General features: G+C 38.1%; 1 protein-coding gene across 11 annotated transcripts; it reads left to right on the top strand.

Moving 5' to 3' along the window:
• The first annotated feature begins 806 nt into the window (after nt 1–806).
• On the top strand, nt 807–20,333 carry AnxB10 (Annexin B10). 11 transcript variants are annotated; one of them, XM_028321958.1, is made up of 10 exons: nt 807–865; nt 1,021–1,120; nt 1,704–1,880; nt 5,736–5,828; nt 12,869–12,980; nt 14,075–14,154; nt 16,715–16,840; nt 17,484–17,616; nt 19,040–19,221; nt 20,204–20,333. In XM_028321958.1, exons 2-10 carry the CDS (start codon nt 1,109–1,111, stop codon nt 20,261–20,263), a joined length of 975 nt encoding a protein of 324 aa, XP_028177759.1. In that variant the 5' UTR covers nt 807–865; nt 1,021–1,108; the 3' UTR covers nt 20,264–20,333. The 11 variants fall into 11 exon arrangements, with proteins under 11 accessions (XP_028177759.1, XP_028177758.1, XP_028177764.1 ...); XM_028321957.1 differs by lacking the exon at nt 12,869–12,980 and adding an exon at nt 6,458–6,569; XM_028321963.1 differs by having other exon boundaries at nt 808–865; nt 16,727–16,840.
• The last annotated feature ends 1,969 nt before the right edge of the window (nt 20,334–22,302 follow it).

Here is a 22,302-nt window from a genome sequence, read left to right as displayed (position 1 = left end):
GTTTGTTCAATCCTTTTGTGCCAGCTTTTGTGAAACAAAACTAGATAACTGCCACTTTTATAGTAGTTTAAAGGTTTAAACATTAACATTTAGGTATACGTTCATGACTTTATGTGTAAGTAGAAATAAATTCCAAATTATGTTATTTAAAATCATATTAATTTGGAAATCTTTAATGAAATCTTTAGAAAGCTAGTGTATGAATAATATTATGAAGTTTAAATTATGGATGAAATGATAATATCATTGATAAACTAAATGAATTTTTCGCTGCTAGTTTATTTTTTAGCTATTCTGGAAAAATGGGTGGAGTTTATATTTATTAGGTTTTCCTTGCTGTTCTCTCATTTGATAGTTGCAGTACTAGGCTATTATTTAGTACGTGTAGTTTTACTATGATGTCTTGTAGCTTAATTGCATTAAGTTAGACAAAAATTGCTTTAAGTATTTTTATAAGAGCATGCATCATCGAATAAGGATACATTGTAAGATTAAAATAACATTTTAAAACGTGTTAAATATTTGTTTTATTATAGCCACCATATCAGATTGCGATATCCTTCCTTTCCTTTCCCTTTCCCTATGGATGGAAGATAGTACCGTGGGCACGAATAACTCTCTTAATGTGATTGATCCATAGGATTGTATCCTTATCCTTATGGGTTTCCGCTAAAACGTCCGTGTACTATTACGTGCTCTGTGCGTCCGTCCCGGCATAACGATTAGAATAACGTTATCATTAAAGCGGTACTGAGTTGGCCAACAACTGTGTTCCATTGCTCTTATGAAAAAGTAAATTGTCATTTTCAGTTGACGTTGTCATTTTTGCTGTTTATTTTTTTTTTCAGTCGATTTGTGATTTTTGGTGAGTGCAGTTGTTTTGCTTTGTAAATAATAACCAATTTTCGTTGGCGACATAACGTAATGTTAATAACTGGACTTAATTAGTTGTTCATTTGTAGTTAATATGGTCGCCAAATAAATAAAGATTCTTTACGAGTAACTTACACTTTTTTGCAGGAATCATAATTAAAATTGACCGTAAAGTCTAAAGTAGTTCGCCCTACTTGCTGTTTCTGGGTTTTGATCGACGTTGACAACAGCGAAGATGTCTCACCACGTAAGTATGCCCTCTTTATTCGTTTATTATACATATTTTATAAGTGGTATAGCAAGGGCGGTCCCAGATGACGTCAGAGCGTAAATAGGTCGAAGGGAGCCGGGAGTAGCCTTGGCCGGGTCACAAAAACTAGAATACAATAACATTACTTCCGAACTTAATTAGAATGAGTAGGGTGACTCACCTAATTCATAGTTTCCATTAGGTACAAGTCCCTATTTATATCTTGCTGACTTCTATGTACTGTATGAATATTAGAGTATATTTGGGCGCGTGAGGTAGATACGCGCATAGTCAATTTCGTAGATGATGAGTTAGAACTGAAGAAATAGATGTTCTAGATTTCCAAGACGGCCATACACTGTTTAAAAAAAGATTTGCAGGCTTCATTAAATTATTATCTTTATCTTGTTTGTATTTATTTATTATATTCAGGTAAATAAATTCTATTTACAATATCATGATTGAAAAAACAGTAAGTTGAATAGAAAGTACTTTCTTATCTCAAAACAGGTTACATTTACAAGTAAAAAGTAAACAAAAACATTTTATTCTATGAACGTAAAATCCTTTTTCCATAAAGCGTGAACCAACCGTATTTGGAGCCCCGAACTTCAATGCGCTGGAAGATGCCAACACCCTCCGAGCCGCCATGAAGGGCTTCGGCACGGACGAGCAGGCCATCATCGACATCCTCACGGCGCGCTCCAACCAGCAGCGCCAGGCCATCTCACAGGCCTTCACCCATGAGTATGGCAGAGTAAGTATTTTTTTTTTATCTTATATCCGTGTTCCCAGCGGCAATCTGTAGGGAACTACAATAATCCATTCATGTGTCCGTTTGCACTGTTCTTTGTCATGAGTAGGGTGGAGTCCAGTGACTCAGTTGCCCTCAGTGGTCATGGTTTCTCAACTGTCCTGGAATCTACTAAGGAAACCCCTGACACTAGATCTTTGTAGTCTGCTGAATAGGCAGAGTAAGTAAACAAAACCTTTTTAGCTGACTGCACTAGAAGGAGAGCTTAAAAAATCATTACAGTTCTTAGCATTGCTGTAATGTTTTTCTGGTTTATTGGTATTGATTTTTGCTAGCATAATGTATTCTGATGCATCTATCCTCCCTAACTAGCACAACTTCAATTTTGAGTTATAATTGAATTAATTAAAGGAATTTCAGTCATAGTGGTTATGTCCAGCTAACTCTTACTTAAAAAAACTATTAGAATTCAATTGACCTACCACAAACCAAACCTGAGACTGGTGGACTGGCTACGCTCAAGGCGATTCATCACGTAACTACGCCAAAATAGTTCTGTAGTGAAAATCTTGTTGATAAAAAGTTCATTATTAAAGAACTCAAACAGGAACTGACTCAGAGTAGTAAATTACGTAAAACACCATACACTGACTCAAGGCCGCGCGTCTCGTAGTGATTCATCACAAAAACTCGTACTATGCTACTTAATCTACGTTAAATTATCAAGGCCATTCAGGTAATAGCAGTATAGTTTAACTTGCGATAAAAACAACGATATGAAGACCGAAATGATATCTGGGTGAGGTTGAGTGAGACTTAGTTTTGTCCAGGGCCGTCTTTAACCTACTAGGGGCCCTGGGCGCATAAGGATCAAGGGAGGCCCTTCTCATCTGGAGAAAGATCTTTTATGAGAACAGACGGGGCCTCCTCGATCGCGGGGCCCTGGGCACGTGCCTGGAATGCGCAGTGGGAAAGAGGGGCCTGGTTTTGTCGCCGTGATTTTAAAACATTCTTCCTCGGTCCCTCGCTGATGAAGATCGCGCCCACATAGTGTTCCTCCACAAACTGCGGTCATAAGCTGTGTGGACCGCACAATGCAAACTTCCATACATACATACGTCTATCTATATGGAGGTAACTGAAAAGTGCACGTACCTCCGTACATCTCCATGGACTTGGTATGAGTTACGAAATAGTCACGCACGGCGACAAAAGATATGACAAAAGTCACCCGAGTGTGCGAACCCTTAATTAAAAAACTTGTGGCTCAATTAAATTGAGTCATACTGGGTTTTACTTGAACATGCAATCATCATTATAGATCTGAAGAATAAATGCACATCTCAATTCTCAGTGTCTGTTCAATATTAATGAATCAGAAAAAGCTTACAACTGCAAAAACACAAATATTAATGAATCAGAAAAAGCTTACAACTGCAAAAACGCAAATCATGTTTACCCTTGTGTGGTAACATTCCTTGACATTCGATAAATGCCGAAATTCGTTTTGAATATTTTAAAGGTTGGTGCAGTGGGTACTTGCATTATTTGTATTCAGAGAAACCAAGCCTTATCAAATAAATTGGTTGCAGTACACATACAATGTTTCCATAGCAATCAATATGTAAATATTGATATGATATCACAGATTGTTATCAAAAACATTCTAACTGCATAGACCTACATCAAAAGCCTGTAACCACTAACTATAGTATCTGTGCACTAACCATACAAAGCTGTATTAACCGATTGAGTCCCAGACGGCATTAATTAATGTAATAACAATTGATTACACAGGCCTGCAAAATGAGGGTCATAACTTCCTCTCTGGAATTTGATAGCTGATTCTAAGGTATTTTGGTGCGCTGATTACGAATATGTACTTAGTTTTTCTCCATCACCTCCAGATTTTTCAAAAAAGGTACAGATAGAAAATAGGAAAAATATCACAAGTTTTCACATAAAAAAATATATATTTAAAGAAGTAAATTACTTTTAACTTAAATAACTACTAAAATATAATAACAACTTATTACTGGTCTAAATTACATGTAAATTTTATTTGTGGAACCTGGTCCTTTTTTCCTGGAAGCTTCGGTTGTCCGATTTTCGCTTAAATTTCCGGTTTGGATCGTCACGCTTCAATAACCAACAATAGTCCGCCATCATGCTAGTATTCGATCTTCCTTGATACTGGACTTCAAGCTCTTTCAAATCTTGGTGAAATCTTTCGCCATGTCTTCGTTAACTGACTGACTGACTTCTGGGAAGTAATCAATGTGCGAATTAAGAAAATTAAGTTTAATGCTCATATTACAACCCATTACACCAAAATTTGTAATCATTTTGGCCACCATTTCTTTATAGTCGGAGCATAGACATATCCATAGCATAGTAGACGAAACGATTTTGAAGCAATTTTTCTGTCCTTTTGACCACCTTGCGAAGTTCTAATTAACAAGTCGTACAAGTTTTATGAGGAGTCCAAGTTTTGTCTTGATTACAACGTATCCAAAATTACTTTTGTAAATATTATATTTTTCACGAAGTCTGTAATGCTGTTTCGTTGTTTTAACACCATAAATTTCCCGCAAATATTACAAAAACTATTCGGAGAATTTAAACAACTTCGCGATGATATTTTAAAGTTTATATCCAGTTCAACTGTTAATTTTCCAAATCAGTGCGGGTACTTACACAACAACCCTTTAGTTTATCTTTATTTCACCCTTTTCTAATAATATTTACAACAATTAGGTAATATTACCTAATCATTATGTATGCATGAGCTCATTACTAAATTAAGCCAAAATACCCCTTTTTCGACATGTTTAATGCGAATTACTTATACTCATATGTAGTAATTAACAAATTACTTATTTGCATGTATTTCTATGTCCCCATACATTAATTAAATGCAATAAAAATTAAGCTAAAGTAATTTAATGACGTTTTATAAATTTTAAAATGTAGGTGCTCAGACATTTTTGAGCAAAATCTTAAATATTCAATATCGAAAAATCCTGACGTGATGGATTTTTTTTATTATTTTTCTCGTAATCAGCACATCAGAAACTCTAGAAAACGTTACTCAGATTTCAAAGAGGAAAACCATTGCAGACCTGTGTTATCTATTGTGTCTAGATTCGCGGAGCTTGAAGGATTAATTAATTTCCATGTTAAATTTTATATTAATTTTGTAAATATAATCCCTAATGAAATTACCTATCACTTGTGTAATTTTAAATGATTATAATTATGAAATCGCACTTTATAGTCAGGAATGAGGAACCATGACAAATTTTAGATTAGTTAGAATAGAAAAAAATCGTAACATCCGATATTTTAATCTAAAATGAGTGCATGATGCTGGCAAAGAAATCAAAATCATTTTTTTATGACGCTGAGGGTACATTTCACAGGCCACAGGATTTCAAAAATTGTGGGTAGGCATACTTCTCGCCTGACAGCCACGAGTCCGACTTAACCAGCCGAGATTCCATTTCTGTGGAGGGTAGTTGACCGGAAAGCGTGCATAGTCGATCTGTTTTAATGACTGTGAATTTGAGCGTGCATCCTTGTGTCGAACGTTGACTAGCGCTAAAAATGTTTGGGACTATTCCCACCTCTCGTTCCCACCGCTGCAACTCCTGTGTAGCCAGGATCTACAGCTTGACCGCCAATAAAAACCCAACCAGTGAAGGTCAAGTTTGTCCCGGGGGAAAGTTAACTGTCATTGGATCCGCAAAGATATTAATCAGTCATTGGACCCGCAACGAAATTAATCAGATGGGACCTCAGTAGAACCTAACTAAATTATAGAAGAAGGAAGAAGAATGACCGTTTCATTTGCCCTAGGACCTGATCGATGACTTGAAGTCGGAGCTGGGCGGGCACTTCGAGGACGTGATCGTGGCGCTCATGCTGCCCCCTGAGGAGTACCTCTGCAAGGTACGTTATTGGGACCTTTAACTTTCTATCTCTTGGGTGACCAATCCTAGCCTACCCTAGCGGTAGGGTTTTTAAAATTATAAGTTGTACACTGATTCATGTTATTAGATCGATTGCATTTACACATACATGAATCATTTCTGTGCCAAGACTTATGCAGTGCCACGGAAATGATTCGTTCATTTCTTTATTAATTGACTAGCTTTCCGCCCGCGGCTTCGCGCGCGTGGACTACATTATCCACATATTTTACGGAACCCTATTTTTTTCCAAAATAAAATTTAGCCTATGTTACTCGTGGATAATGTAGCTTTCGAATGGTGAAAGAATTTTTAAAAACGGTCCAGTAGTTTTTGAGCCTATTCATTACAAACAAACAATGTTTTCCTCTTTATAATATTAGTGTAGATAACATCATTTCTTTATTCGTTGTGCTCTGTGTTTTTATCCATTTACCCCTTCACGAAAGGTCACTTTAATAACTTTGCTGACTTTAGCCAAGTCAAGCTGACTATGGAAATTGCAATCAATTATTTTTAACAGAAATGTCATAATTTGTCTCGAGTTGAAGGAATCTATGTGCTACCCTAATGCCATTGAGTACACTATTGATTGACCGTGCTTATTAGGAACTGCACCACTGCATGGAAGGCATGGGAACAGACGAGGACACGCTGGTGGAGATCCTGTGCACGCGCACCAAGAAGGAAATCGCCGCCATCGTCGAAGCCTACGAGCGCTGTGAGTCACGCTTCATACCTTTCTTACCTATATACATACAGCATGCAACTCACTCAGGAGTTTTAATGAAACTTGGAAAATTATTCTTCAAAATTTGAGCATAAAATACATTTGAAAATGTTGACACATTTGCTCTATGTCTTCGTGTCTCCATGGTCAGAACATTCGCTCAGCAAGCGAAAGGCTTTTTCTTTTTTTTTTTTTTTTTTCAAAGTTTTTAGTTGTAAAATATTGTGATGGATTAAATGAGGTCCATATTATCACGGTAATACTATCTATACAGTATTCCAACTCGGCCATATTTTTCAAATAAATGTCAACAGCCGCGCGGTACGTCACGGTATGACAACATGCGATAGGGCTGCCCACCTGCAGACCCTCTTTTCATTACATCTGCCTAATAACAATTTCTATCTAATTTTGTGATTGTAATTTTTAATTTTATTTTGAAAAACAGAATACTTCGTGAATGAAATAGGATAAAAATGCATGTTGTTTTGTGATTAGTAGATTTCATTTAAAAAATATATTTGTAATGATATATGATTTAGTAACAAATCTTATAAACCGACCGCAAAATGTATGCGTCTCGACTGAGGCGTACAAAATGCTTGATTATTATACAGGGTGTTAGGTAAATGGGTTTATAAGCCGACACTAGCCCATGTTAACATGTGCATATAAATGGTATGGTGAAGTCAGAAAATTGATATCATCATTTTAATAATTTGAATTTTATTACAAATCTGATTTTATAAATTTTATTATGTATGGAAATTAAAAAAAAATTATGATGATATCACTGACTTCGCCATACTATTTATATGCATATGTTGACATGGGCTAGTGTCGGCTTATAAACCCATTTACCTAACACCCTGTATAAATAGGTACTTGTAATTATTTTTATAAAAAAAGAGCGCTTACTGTTTAAAAACAACACATCGTCCGTTTATTGCAGTGGCACATTCGCGACACCCCCGACTTTTGCATGTCGAGCGCATACCGAGATTTGAATTTCGAAGGAATTCTCGGGTTTCGTCCGTTTATATGAAGTTACAATACTGTATGATAATATTACCGTGATATTATCCATATCGTTTTCAATCCGAATTAAAAGTAAACGAGTAAATCGATTTTGCAGTAGAATTGCTGACTAATAGTCTTGCTATGCTAGTCGTGCTTGGGAAGTCACGTGAGTTGGTCTCGGTTGACATCCCTAGTCATTGAACTTGGGTGCTTTACCAATTACCACTCGCCCTTGAACTTGGTTGTCAGTAGACACTAAGCGGATGTATAGGACTTTATTTGCAAGATCGTGGAACGAGTATTACAGGGAGCATACAGGATGAATAAAATATGATAGTAGCACTTATTTTATATCCAAGAACTTAATCTTAATTTGATTTTTTTTACACCAAAGTAATTGCACATTATTACGCCGTGAGACTCGCTATTTCTATAAATACGTTTACGGAGTGATCGTATCAAGTGTTATGATGCTCAAGGTGTCAAGCTGTACTAAGCATTTTGGGCAGGCCTCCCGCTAGGTGGACCGACGATTGGCGAGAAAACCATTATTTTGTCCAGCAATCGATGTGATTTAGCTTTTTGACGATTTGTCAAACAAACGAATCATAAAACTTTGAATAACCATAAAACTTGTCCCGCAGTGTACGACCGTCCGCTGGCGGAGCACATGTGCTCCGAGACCTCTGGAGACTTCCGCCGCCTGCTCACGCTCATCGTCACCGTAAGTCTTCATCATCATCATCACCTTATCATTCGCTGATACTAACTAAATGAATAGCTCCATACATCTAAGATACCCCGCAGACTAAACACTTATGCTGGATTTCTATATTCAATCCTAATCCAAATTATACGGATTTGGATTGTCAACTGTCAAATTTTAATATGTTTTTGGCCAAAATGACTGCGGTTTTTGATGTTTTTACATTTTTATATTGTTTATAAGACTATTTAAACAATATTAAAGTGTAAATGCATCGAAAATTTTGGAAATATAATCTAAAACTGAATTCAATTTGACAGTTGTAATCCGGATTTGGACAATGATTGAATATGGGAATCGGGCGTTAGTCGGCTGATAAACTTGGTCTGCTTTCAATTTGTATGAAGAATCGACCGATACCAAATCGGTGTAATGTGCGAACTTCCATACATGCTCGTAGGGTTGCCAGGTCCAAAAATACAAAAGCCAGACTCTGTGCTTCATTTGACCGGACATTGTACCCTAAAAGCCGGACATTTGCAATTAGTGTCACAGCTCAGCATCGGTTGCCCAACGTCCTGACTGATGTATGCGCTTCATATTATTATGTGGCTCGACTTTTGCGGCAGCCAAATAAAAAGCCGGACAGGCCGGACAAGACCGTAAAAAGCCGGACACCTGCCAACCCTACATGCTCGTACTGAACAGCTCGACCATATTATCGGTCAACAAAATGTCTGTAGTCTGCGGAGTGTCTAAAAATGGGAAGACAAAGGCAGTACATTTCTGCCTTTCTTGCCTTAATTTTTAATATCCGACCCACTAAAGAATCTTGACCTATTGATTTAAGCAGTTTTTACGTAAGCCTCCATTATTTAATTTTTGTATTTCCATAGTTGTCATTAATATTATTAGATTGTTTGTTTCCTCACCATTTGTTGGTTATTTATACAGGATGTTTGGGACATTTTATCTAAAAGTTATTAATGAAGCAAATAAATTCGGGGGAAAACTGGTGTTAATGAATCTAGGGCAGTAGCCAGTAGCTACTTTACTATACTGTTTTTCAACAAGTCCCATACACCCCGTACTTCGATCTAACACATGGATACCAGACTAGAAAATAGTTACAACACGATACTAAACAATGTAACCCATCACCATCAATATTATAATACTTAATAAGAAATATGCTTGTGCGTTTGTTTTTCGTTTGCACACTAATCATAACTAATTAATTAACTCTTCAAATTATTATCATAATGATTAAATTTGGGAGATAATCGTATGCAATGTTTGGTGTTTGTTTTTGAATTAAAATATTAATTTAAAGTGTGTTGCAGTACATCCAATCGATAAAAAATACATTCAATGCTAAGTTAATTTAATCTGATATTTTATTACATTTTCACACGAAACGGCTAACACAATACAACTGCAAGTAATCATGGGAGACCCTGAACTACATGACTCATCAAAGCACCAAGGGCTGGGTAGCACCATGTCATGTTTACTATTTCCCGGTACCATTTTTAATTTATGCCACGTCAAGGAGTGGCTAAATGGGACATGGTTCTAACTAATCGAATTACGGTCAGCAATGAAAATTGAGAGAAATAAAAAAAGGATATTGTTTTGTTTGACAGTCTTTAATTTAAAATGAGAACTTTAGTATGAATGTGTATGTATGTCACCGTAAAATTGTGAATTCCGTCAGATTATAATCTGACGTAGTCAAAGTCAAAGTCTAAGTATTTATTTGCAAAGAATAGGTACAATGGTTTAGGTGTTAAATTTAGGTAGTGCTACTATTCTGCTTAACAATATCAGCATGCAAATTTTGTGTCTAGTGACGTAGTTAAATTACAATCTAACCTAACCTAACACACTGTTAGTTTACAATCTAACGCGTTATATTATAAACTGACAGAGTTCACAATTTCACGTTGACATGTATATCGCTTAACTGGGTCAATGCCTGAGGTATGAGAGCGGCAAGGGAGTGTGTTTTTGTAAACACCAAACATCAACGAGATTTCAGATCTCCTTCAATGTGTTTAGTACGAGTTTGCAATTGCATCNTATGATTAGTGATATTATGAATATCAATGATTATGTTTTTAAATATGTAGGTTTTAAATTTTTTATGAAGAATGATTATTATGATATCAAATTGTATGAGAAATATTTTCGGACCTCCAATGATAGGAATTGAAAAGTTATGTAAGAAAATGCGCTACCATTAAGGAGACCCCTGACACTAGATCTTTGTAGTCTGCTGAATAAGCAGAGTAAGTAAACAAAAACTTTTTAGCTGACTGCACTAGAAGGAGAGCTTAAAAAATCATTACAGTTCTTAGCATTGCTGTAATGTTTTTCTGGTTTATTGTTATTGATTTTTGCTAGCATAATGTATTCTGATGCATCTATCCTCCCTAACTAGCACAACTTCAATTTTGAGTTATAATTGAATTAATTAAAGGAATTTCAGTCATAGTGGTTATGTCCAGCTAACTCTTACTTAAAAAAACTATTAGAATTCAATTGACCTACCACAAACCAAACCTGAGACTGGTAGACTGGCTACCCTCAAGGCGATTCATCACGTAACTACGCTAAAATAATTCTGTAGTGAAAATCTTGTTGATAAAAAGCTCATTAATAAAGAACTCCAACAGGAACTGACTCAGAGTAGTACATTACGTAAAACACCATACACTGACTCAAGGCCGCGCGTCTCGTAGTGATTCATCACAAAAACTCGTACTATGCTACTTAATCTACGTTAAATTATCAAGGCCATTCAGGTAATAGCAGTATAGTTTAACTTGCGATAAAAACAACGGTATGAAGACCAAAATGATATCTGGGTGAGGTTGAGTGAGACTTAGTTTTGTCCAGGGCCGTCTTTAACCTACTAGAGGCCCTGGGCACATAAGGATCAAGGGAGGCCCTTCTCATCTGGAGATAGATCTTTTATGAGAACAGACGGGGCCCTCCTCGATCGCGGGGCCCTGGGCTCGTGCCCGGAATGCCCAGTGGGAAAGAGGGGCCTATTTTAATCTATTTCAAAATGCATGATGCTGGCAAAGAAATCAAAATCATTTTTTACGACGTTGAGGGTGTACATCAGGCCACAAGATTTTAAAAATTGTGGGTAGGCATACTTCTCGCCTGACAGCCACGAGTCCAACTTAACCAGTCGAGATTCCATTTCTGTGGAGGGTAGTTGATCGGAAAGCGTGCATGGTCGATATGTTTTAATGACTGTGAATTTGAGCGTGCATTCTTGTGTCGAACGTTGACTAGCGCTAAAAATGTTTAGGACTATTCCCACCTCTCGTTCCCACCGCTGCAACTCCTGTGTAGCCAGGATCTACTGCTTGACCGCCAATAAAAACCCAACCAGTGAAGGTCAAGTTTGTTCCGGGGGAATATTAAACTGTCATTGGACCCGCAACGATATAATCAGTCATTGGACCCGCAACGAAATTAATCAGATGGGACCTCAGTAGAACCTAACTAAATTATAGAAGAAGGAAGAAGAATGACCGTTTCATTTGCCCTAGGACCTGATCGATGACTTGAAGTCGGAGCTGGGCGGGCACTTCGAGGACGTGATCGTGGCGCTCATGCTGCCGCCCGAGGAGTACCTCTGCAAGGTACGTTATTGAGACCTATAATACTCTATCTTGGGATGACAATACCTATCCTACCTTAGCGGTAGGGTTTTTTAAAAATTAAAATTGTACACACAATTTGGCATTTACACTGATTCACGTTATTAAATCAATTGCATTTACACATACATGAATCATTGCAGTGCCGCGGAAATGATTCGTTCATTTATTTATTTATTCATTGATAACATCATTTCTTTATTCGTTGATTAATAATGTTTTGTGTTTTTTATCCATTTACCCTCCATGAAAGGACTTTAACGATTTTAGTGGCTTTTTGCCAAGTAAAGCCGAGGTTGCAATTTGCAATCCATTATTTGTATTTGAAATGCCACGATAGCCGTACGGTGAAGGGGTCGGACTGGCCGACTCGCGATCCGGGGAACGCGGGTTCGGTCCCCGCCGCCGCTCGACTATTGTGATGAGCTCACTCGTCGTGACACAAGCATATTTAGCTTAGTACGAGGGGCTAAGGCCCAGAATAGACGGTGAAACGCAACTGCAAGTTTGAAACTTTCAAACTGTAACCCTGTTTTATGCAAATAAATATATTTGATTTGATATTTGAGAAAAAGCTTACAACTGCAAAAACACAAATTAATCATGTTTACCCTTGTGTGGTATTGTTCCTTGACATTCGATAAATACCGAAATTCATGTCAGTCATGTGTGGTCTCTCAACGGACGCTATGGCAGAAACTTAGATGCAACTCAAAAGTAACTAGCAGTTGCAGTTTCGTTGCAGTTGCGTTTCACCGTCTGTTCTGGGCCTAACGGTAATTTGTGCAATAACAAATCATAACAATCTAAAAAAAACAGAATCTGTCTTGAGTTAAAGGAATGTAAGATAATCCTGAGGATATAGAGTATAATTTATTGTCCAGGAGTTGCACCACTGCATGGAAGGCATGGGCACAGACGAGGATACGCTGGTGGAGATCCTGTGCACGCGCACTAAGAATGAAATCGCCGCCATCGTCGAGGCCTACGAGCGCTGTGAGTCACGCTTCATATTTTCTTACCTATCTTCATACAGCATGCAACTCACTCAGGAGTTTTAACGAAACTTGGAAAATTATTCGTCAAAATTTAAGCGTAAAATACGCTTGAAAATGTTGTCACAATGAGGGTTTTCGTGAATGAAAAATCCGCCTGATGGCAATACGTAGACACGAGATCCAAATGCTGCATGATTGGTTATTTTTGACATGACATTGACAGATATGTCACGCAGCAGTCAGACCCCACATCCACGTCCCGCCATCTAGCGGATCTTTCATTCGCGAAAACCCTCATTGCTCAAAGTCTTGGCAGCTCAGTGGTAAGAAAATTCGATCGCCAAGCGAGTTTTTTTTATCGGGCCTAAGTAGAATTTTTCACTGATAGACTCCATGCTTGGGAAATCACGTGAGGAGTTGGTCTCGGTTGACATCGCTGGTCATTAAACCTGGGTGCTTTACCGATTACCATTCGCCCTTGAACTTGGCTGAACTAAGCAAAGTGAAGGACGTTATTTTCAAGTTTGTGGAATGAGTATTACGCGGAGTATACAGGTTCTAAGATTTATAATATACATATTATTTCTTAAAATTTGATCGTAATTTGTTTTCTTTTTTCACTGAGCCACAGATAATAATATAATGCACTCCTCAAATGTATTTAAATCCCAAGGATCACTATCTTCCTTTTGGAACTATTAGGTACTATGTGTTCAATAAATGTCGAGTTGTTTGTAGTATTGTGGGTAGGCCTCCCACTAGCTGGACCAATGATCTGGTAAAAGTCGCGGGAAGCACTTGATTGCGGGCAGTGCTTGACCGGTTATTGAGAAAACCTTTGAGGGAGGCCTATGTCCAGCAGTGGACGTGATTTGGCTGAAACGAACAAACAAAAGAACCTAAAGCTTGGTCCGTGAGCACGTAGAATTTTGCGCTCGCACGCTCACTGCGGGCGCCCGTCGCACAGTCGCGACAGCAATATAATTACGCGTGAGCGATAAGGATGGGTAGCTTGGGGTCATTGGACAAAATTCTACGTGCTCACAGACCAGACTATAGTAATTGGTGAAGTAACCATAAACCTTCCCGCAGTGTACGACCGACCACTGGCGGAGCACATGTGCTCGGAGACCTCTGGAGACTTCCGCCGCCTGCTCACGCTCATCGTCACCGTAAGTCTTCATCACCATCATCTTATCACTCATCCTTGTGCCACATATTTGCGACTTGAGGTAAACACGAATACTTGGCTACGTACGCTACACATGTAGTGATAATTCAATTCAATTTGTTTATTTAGATATAACAAAGAGATCCACATAGTAATGAGAGAGAATGTTCAAGTTGCGATGTGTGTGGCCTAGGGGTCACTGAAATATGCAAGTGCTTAATTAAAAAAGTGGGAATAAAGACAACATGGAAAACTTTTCTTTCTTGCCTTGGTTTTTTATATACCGCACTAAAAAAAATTGGCTTATTGATTTAAATAGTTTTTTACGTCAGCCTTAAATTCATTAAAAACGGGTTCATTACTTATTTGTTTCTATTTCCACAAATATTGTCATATTATTTGTCTACTAACGATTTGTTTGTTATTTGTACAGGATGTTTGGGACATTTTATCAAAAAGATATCAATGGAGGAAATAAAAACTAATGCTATTGAATTTATGGCAGTAGTTCTATACTTTTAAGTGACTGCCCATAGTCCCATACACCCCGTTCTTCGATCTAACAAAACGATACCAGACTAGATAATAGTTACGACATGATACCATAACAATGTAACCCATCACCATCAATATACGAGTATGTACTTAAGAAATATGCTTGTGCGTTTGTTTTTCGTTTGCACACTAATCATAACTAATTATTAATTAACTTTTCAAATTATTATCATAATGATTAAATAATCGTCTGCAATGTTTGGTGTTTGTATGTATTTTTTGAATTAAAATATTTATTTAAAGTGTGTTGCAGTACATCCAATCGATAAAAAATACATTCGATGCTATGTTGATTTAATCTGATATTTTTTAGATTACATTTTCACACGAAACTGCTAACACAATACAACTGCAAGTAATCATGAAAGACCCTGAACTCCATGACTCATCAAAGCACCAAGGGCTGGGTAGCACCATGTCATGTTTACTATTTCCCGGTACCATTTTTAATTTATGCCACGTCAAGGAGTGGCTAAATGGGACATGGTTCTAACTAATCGAATTACGGTCAGCAATGAAAATTGAGAGATTAAAAAAAAACGATATTGTTTTGTTTGACAGTCTTTAATTTAAAATGAGAATTTTAGTATGAATGTGTATGTATGTCGCTTAACTGGGTCAGTGCCTAAGGTATGAAAGCGGCAAGAGAGGGTTTTTGTAAACATATGATATAACATGTTTTTGTAAACACCTAACGTCAGCGAGATTTCAGATCTCCTTCAATGTGTTTAGTACGAGTTTGCATTAAACGTCGTCGCTAGCGAGTGGGTCTATAAAGATTTTAGTTCTTAAAAGAATCCGCTAGGGACGCTGTACTATCCGTCATACGTTTGATGTATACTCGTACTAAGCACCCAGGGCCCCGATTACGCTAATTTTTAACGTCTCCTATACAGACAGCTGACGTCAACTGTTTTGACCAATCGTATCGCAGAATCGTTGAAGCGCGTCTGTATTGGAGACGTTAAAAATTAGCGTAATCGGGGCACAGATTTGTATGCTCTGTCACGTCATAAAATGTCAATGTCACCCCTCCCTTACCTCAGGCACTTACTCAGTAAGCGTACCTATTAGTAGGTAGTAAAATCTCAATCTGTTGCTAACCGTAGTGGGTGCAACGCCACTTTCTTTCCTATCGCTTGTGCCGGGTCGCGCGGCCTTGGGCGGCCGACGTTGCTCGCGGTTGATGAATCGATTTACACCGAGTGTTTACTTTATTAATAATTATGTGCGGATGTTTTGACCTTGCAATTATTGTATAATAATAACTACTACAGCTGTTAGTATCAAAAGTAGTTTTTTTTTGTCTACAACGAGAAAGCTCTTGGCCTGTGTTCCGCCTAATGGAAAGTGAAAGATGAAAGGCCTAGTCAAAAAATCACTTTCGAGACAGCTTTACTCGTAATGTTGAAATCTCTTCACGAAGCAAAGTAACTTAAAAATAACGCTGCTGGAGTGAAAACGTCAAGTTTGTAACTTTTACACAGATACTGTAAAAATTTCGTTATAGTTTATAAAAATTGGCTCAAATAAAAAAGCGTTCAAATAGTTGACGCAATGAACTGATACTGTAATGTTGACGTTTGTTCTGTGTATTTTCATGTGGCAGCAAAATGAACGTTTTCCATTCTATTCTATGAAATGATGTTTTTTAAACTGTAGATTTTCAATTTGTACACCGCTATAGTCTGGTCCGCGAGCACGTAGAATTTAGTCCAATGACCCCAAGCTACCCATCCTTATCGCTCGCGCGTAATTATGTTGCTGTCGCGCTCGCACACTCACTGCGGCCGCCCGTCGCACAGTCGCGACAGCAACATGCTACCCATCCTTATCGCTCGCAATTACGCGCGAGTAGCTGGGGGTCATTGGACAAAATTCTACGTGCTCACAGACCGGGCTTTAGTAATCTTCAATAAAACAACTTCGCTATTCATTCATCTTCGACACGAGCCGTCACCGCCCAAGGCATCCAAACCATAGAGTTACTACGTCTGATATCAAAGAGTGCCCACCAGGGCGCGCGCGACGAGGAAGCGGGCGTGGACCCGGCGCGCGCGCAAGAATCGGCGCAGGCGCTGTACGACGCCGGCGAGGCCAAGTGGGGCACCGATGAGGAGATATTTAACAAGGTATGTAACCCTCCTTTAGGCGCAGTTGGATAAAGAAATAACATTTTATTGAGCCTGGATTGCACCATCTTGCATTTATAATAATAACGAACCATTAAGAGCCTGTCAAACTCCATACAGAAACACCAGTTATAGTTGCGTTTAAAGTTAAGGTGGTGCAACTGACGCTAATTTTATTGTGCTGACAGTACACTTTTTTCCGTCGGGAAATTCTTTGCCGACTTTGGCCGATTGGGATGTGGGATTCTCCCCGTAAGAAGGGGGGACCTACCCACTAAAATCGACGGTGTCCTTCGGGGCCATTGAAACAGACCCACGAATTATTGTCATAAGATTGGACATTCGTCCGCGGCTCCGTCTATGGCTAGTCCCTCTAGCCAGCCAGTAAACAGTCCTCTTTAAAGGTTGTCTGAAAAAAAAAAACTTCCTAGGACCTAGCCGAATTTCGCTAACGTGTTGATCGTCCAATTGAATGGATTGATCCAATGCCAACTTTCCATTCTTTTCAAAATCATTTATCAATTGATTTGACACTGGCCAAACCCGCATGTACCAGTAATAACTAATAGATTTTTAAAATGAGAAGTACCTACTAATATCTAGTGTCTTGAAGAAAGTTGTTCAGAAACCGGTGTCACCACAGATCCTGGCTCACGAGAGCTTCGCACAACTGCGGCTGATCTTCGAGGAGTACAAGAACATCGCGGGCCGCACCATCGAGCAGGCCATCAAGGCCGAGATCGGCGGCGAGCTTAAGGACGCGCTGTCTGCCATCGGTCAGTATTCCCACTTCTCGTTCCCACCAGTAAAACTCCTGTGTAGCTAGGATCTACCTATCGGTCAGTATGATCATTTTGTTCATTTGATGAACCCGTATTAGGGCGGAGGGAATATATTTCCCACCGTATTCGTTCCCACCACTGAAATTGCTGTGTAGCCAAGATCGTATCGCTCAGTACGATGAACATATTTTAGGATCTGTTCATTCATTAACTACTAATAGGACAGAGGGAATATATTTCCCACCTTATACTTTACCATATTTCTTATCTTATGATCTATAAATAATGAAAATGTAGTGGGAAGCAAATAATCTCTCTTTATTGGCGATCAAAATTAGCAAGAGCTGCAGACTTTACAAGAGGGTTTATTTAGTATTTGTAAAGACTGCTTGTAGAGTAGCGAAAACGTCATTACACTAATTTGTGTCATTGTCAGCTGTTACAAGAAGTAGGCGAGATCAATCGAGTCCATTGCCTCGTAAGTGCGCAATGCTGGTGAAGTGGTGACTCGCCCGGAAAGACTCAATTACTTCTTGGCACATATGGATCACTTTATTAGGTCAAAGAATGCGAGAGCTATGTCATACAAGTATTACCCACATTACACTCGTATAATAAATCAAAGTTTTTATTTTATTTAGCGCTGATTTTTCAATCGTCGGATAACTTTTAACTAAAGAATTAAGTTTGGCACAGTCATTGACAGTTTTAGTATGGGAAATACAGGGTGTTACAGGTTTTTTACTATTAAAGTAATAGTTAAAATTTTATTTATATTTTTCCTGTCATTATTTTCATGTATACTCAGTATACTTCCACCCCTGAGATGGGCGTTGTTTTACAAAACCACACCCTGTATGTCAAAATGACAAGGTTTATTCTTCAGCTAAAAGATATCTGACGATTGAAAAATCAGCCCTTTAAGGATGAAGGAAAAAGATAAATCGAAATTATTCCATCATTAAATAAGATGACCTAAATCTTTTCTCCAATTAGTAAGCTTGTATCAGCACTGTTGATTTACTAAATGACTTGATTAGCTCCAACTCCAGTATCTAAATTAGCTTCCACTTGGCTAGTCCACTTTCCTCCCACTAAACCGGCCAATTCCAGTGGAGTGCGTGGAAAGCGCTGCGGCGTGGTTCGCGACGCGCCTGCGCAAGGCCATGCAAGGAATGGGCACCGACGACCGCACGCTCATCCGCATCGTCGTCAGCCGCAGCGAGATCGACCTCGGCACCATCAAGCGGGAGTACGAACGCCTCTACGATAAAACCTTGGAGAGCGAGATTAGGGTATGCGTTTGTTGCGTTGCAAGTCCACTCCACAGGTCCCAAAACTCAAGGTCTTCAACGGCAGCGTGTCGCCATTAGCAGCCTCCAAAACCCCGGTATGTAGTTTCTTCTCTGTTTTCCAGTGGAGTGCGTGGAAAACGCCCCGGCCTGGTTTGCGCAGCGCCTTCGCAAGGCGATGGAAGGCGCGGGAACGGAGGACAAGGCCCTCATAAGAATCATCGCGAGCCGCGCTGAGATAGACCTCGGCAATATCAAACAGGAGTACGAGAGTATCTACGATAAGACGCTGGAGAGCGACATCAAGGTCGGTGCGGTTTTTATTACGTTCTGTGGTGGTATTTGAGTTTGCTAGTTATTTTTTGTTAGGCTTGTACAGACGATGACCTAGGAAAGCTAAAGGTCTTAAATGTCAAGCTCGGACCTCACACAATAAAAAAATAATACAGCTCGGTTGATCAAATATTTTAGTGGCAACACCGTGTGTTCATTGGTTGGTTCACACCATTTTCTACTGTGTAAAAAGAATACTTATTTTTATAGTCAAGTATCATATTCAACTAGCTATTTATTAAATGCTCGATTAGTTAGTTATTCGAACTCAAATACTGCCACTAGCTTTTTAGCTCGATCTCAGTCCACTGCACTTATAATCCAGCACATCACTAGCATGAAAGTAATGCTTCAATATCTACAAAAATATAACATTGCATGCAGTGCATACATTCGTAGCTCTATAATACGCTTTCCATGTCGTACTCGTACAAATTACATTACTTTTATGTTGTCATGTGTCGATTATAATGGTTTTAACATTATTTTTATGTCGCTACTTTGGTGGTTTGGAAACAGGAGGTGAGATATTCGTTATTGTTATTTTATTTTTATATTTAGTTATCTGTTTGTACGTTTTGTAATTATGTTTGAGTGAAAAAAGGTGAACACGTTTACACATTGATCGTAAAATTATTTAAGGGTTGCTGTAATTTCATAATCATGAATAATCTTAGTTACAGAACTTTTCAACTTCACAATAATTTGGTAGATCACAAACTAAGACAGAAATCATGATAATCATACAGATTTTAATAATTTCAGGCATTAGCAACCCATAACTTATTCACGCAAAACTATTTCAATAATCTTGCAAGTAAATAACGCACAATTTCAACCTTCTTCCACAATACTAATTCCGCCGCGTTTCTTTCCCGCCGCATGCGCATCGCCCGCCGCTGCCGCCATCTACCGGCTCCGCACTACATTACCCGTTTGTTCCCGCGGCGCCGCAGCAGGGAGAGACATCTGGAGACTACAAGAGGGCCCTCGTCGCACTCCTTGGACCGGCGTAGAGGATGCAAGGAGGATGCACAGTACCATAGACAATTATCTGATCAGATAAATAATAAGTATCTTNAGTCTTTTCAGTGTGGCCTAAAGAAATAGAAGTTTGAAAATGTCATGTGTGAGGTGCAAACAAAAATTAAAGAGCACAAAAACCAAACTTGGTGTGTATTTCGCGAAATTCTGTTGAGCTATTATCATCAGATCAGATAAGTTGGCGCTGTGTAAATAACAGTAAGTTATGGAAACACTTTCTTTTCGGTGTCTTATGTCTAAATGTCGTGTAGATGTTGCCAGTGTTAAAAATACAATTCCTTAGAGAGCTAACTTCTTATACAATTTTAAAACGTTTTACATTATTATTATTAGTAAGATTCTTGATCAGCTTTCGGGCTACAATTTACATAAGCGAATTGATGTTGTATTTCTTTTGTATTGATATTATTATGTCTGTTTTCTGTTGAAACAGGTGTTACTCATATTGTAATTTGGTTATAATGTAGTTGCTACGTTAAATATTTGAATCTGATTGGGAAGTATTATTACTAATTTATTTATTGGATATTGTTTCTAATGTTGATTTTTCTCAAGCTGTATCTCGAATACGCTTACTGTGCTCGTGTCGCGTAGGTGTATACGTGTATAGGTGTATAGTTTTCAAGTGATAGACAGTTGCAGAAATATGCTGTATTATAGACTGTATCAAATATAGCCTATAATATAGAGCTTTTGCCTTCATGCAGTGCCTTGAGATTGTATTATTTGTCAATTGATAATATTAAAATTTTATTGATGTTGATTTTTCTTAGAATTTTATTAAAATTACATCCTGACTGAGAGCCATAATATAACATTCCCCTTGTTTAAGTTTAGCTTTAATTTTTATTTTCTTACATCACAATAAATAAGATATAGTAATGTCGCGTTTTATTACATACCTTTTCCAAATTTGTTTTGTGAGAAATCAAATGCATTGCTTCATCATAAACTTATATATATTCACATCTTCGTGATGGCCGGTTGTCGGCCACCGCACGTAACAGCCATTCTTAGTCAACAGTATAATAATCCGGAGTAAATACAAAGTAAATAAACCTGCACAACGCGCTGCGTGCGCGCATCCGTATCTTACGAGTACTATCTTCTACGACATTCAAAGCGATGTTATTTGCAAAGTAAATAGACGATATGTTTTTAATTATTTTTCTGTTTTATACACACATTTGGTTTATTATGATTAAATATATTTTTAAGATGTAAAGGCAGTAGTAAGTTCGATGGGGCACCGTCTGTGGTTCATCAGCAGTGTTCACAGGAGTTAACGAAACTATGGTGTATTTTCTTTAGGTTCATTAAATTAGGGACTTACAGACTTCAGATAGCATGGTCATGCATGCCCTTCTACTTAGATATAATACCACCTTTTGTTAACTACCTGTTTAAAAAGTACTGTTGAGTTTCTGAACACTTGTCAAGTCTCGCAAACGACTTCGGCACAGAAGGCCGCGTACATCAAATGTACCAACATTATTATGAGTAGCTAAATAATAATCATCAGAATTGGTCACAAAGAATAGTGGCAAAATTGGCAAACAATTTATAAATATGTACACGAATTGCCGCATCACATCACACGATAATTTCGCTAAGTCTGCAACGAAAACATTAAAACTAATAATTTTATACAAAGTATACATCATAAGTAACGCTAAGGAACATACTACGAAGATTCGATCGCGGCTATATGATCGAATTGTAATCGTTAGACAAGTCCTAAATGGGACAGGGACACCTTTCATACGGATAAAAAGAATTCGGCACCATTCTAAAGGACTTATTCGTAAAAGTTTGAACTATATTAAAAATGTAGGTACGTTAAATATAAGATATTGATTTCATGTATTACACATCTTTTGCTGTGCGAGTTTCATTTGTTATTCAAGAACTTTCTCGCCCTCTAAATGATTTATAATTTTCAGAATCTTCGATAGATAAAAACATGATGAATTACGTTTGAAACGGTCTAATACAAACAATATTCTTGTAT

This window comes from Ostrinia furnacalis, unplaced genomic scaffold (genome assembly GCF_004193835.3).
Source record: "Ostrinia furnacalis isolate ACB-3 unplaced genomic scaffold, ASM419383v2 OfSCF7586, whole genome shotgun sequence".
NCBI classification, from domain to species: Eukaryota; Metazoa; Arthropoda; class Insecta; order Lepidoptera; family Crambidae; genus Ostrinia; species Ostrinia furnacalis.
Note: the sequence above shows the minus strand (reverse complement) of the source record. Positions and strands in the feature narration are given on the sequence as shown.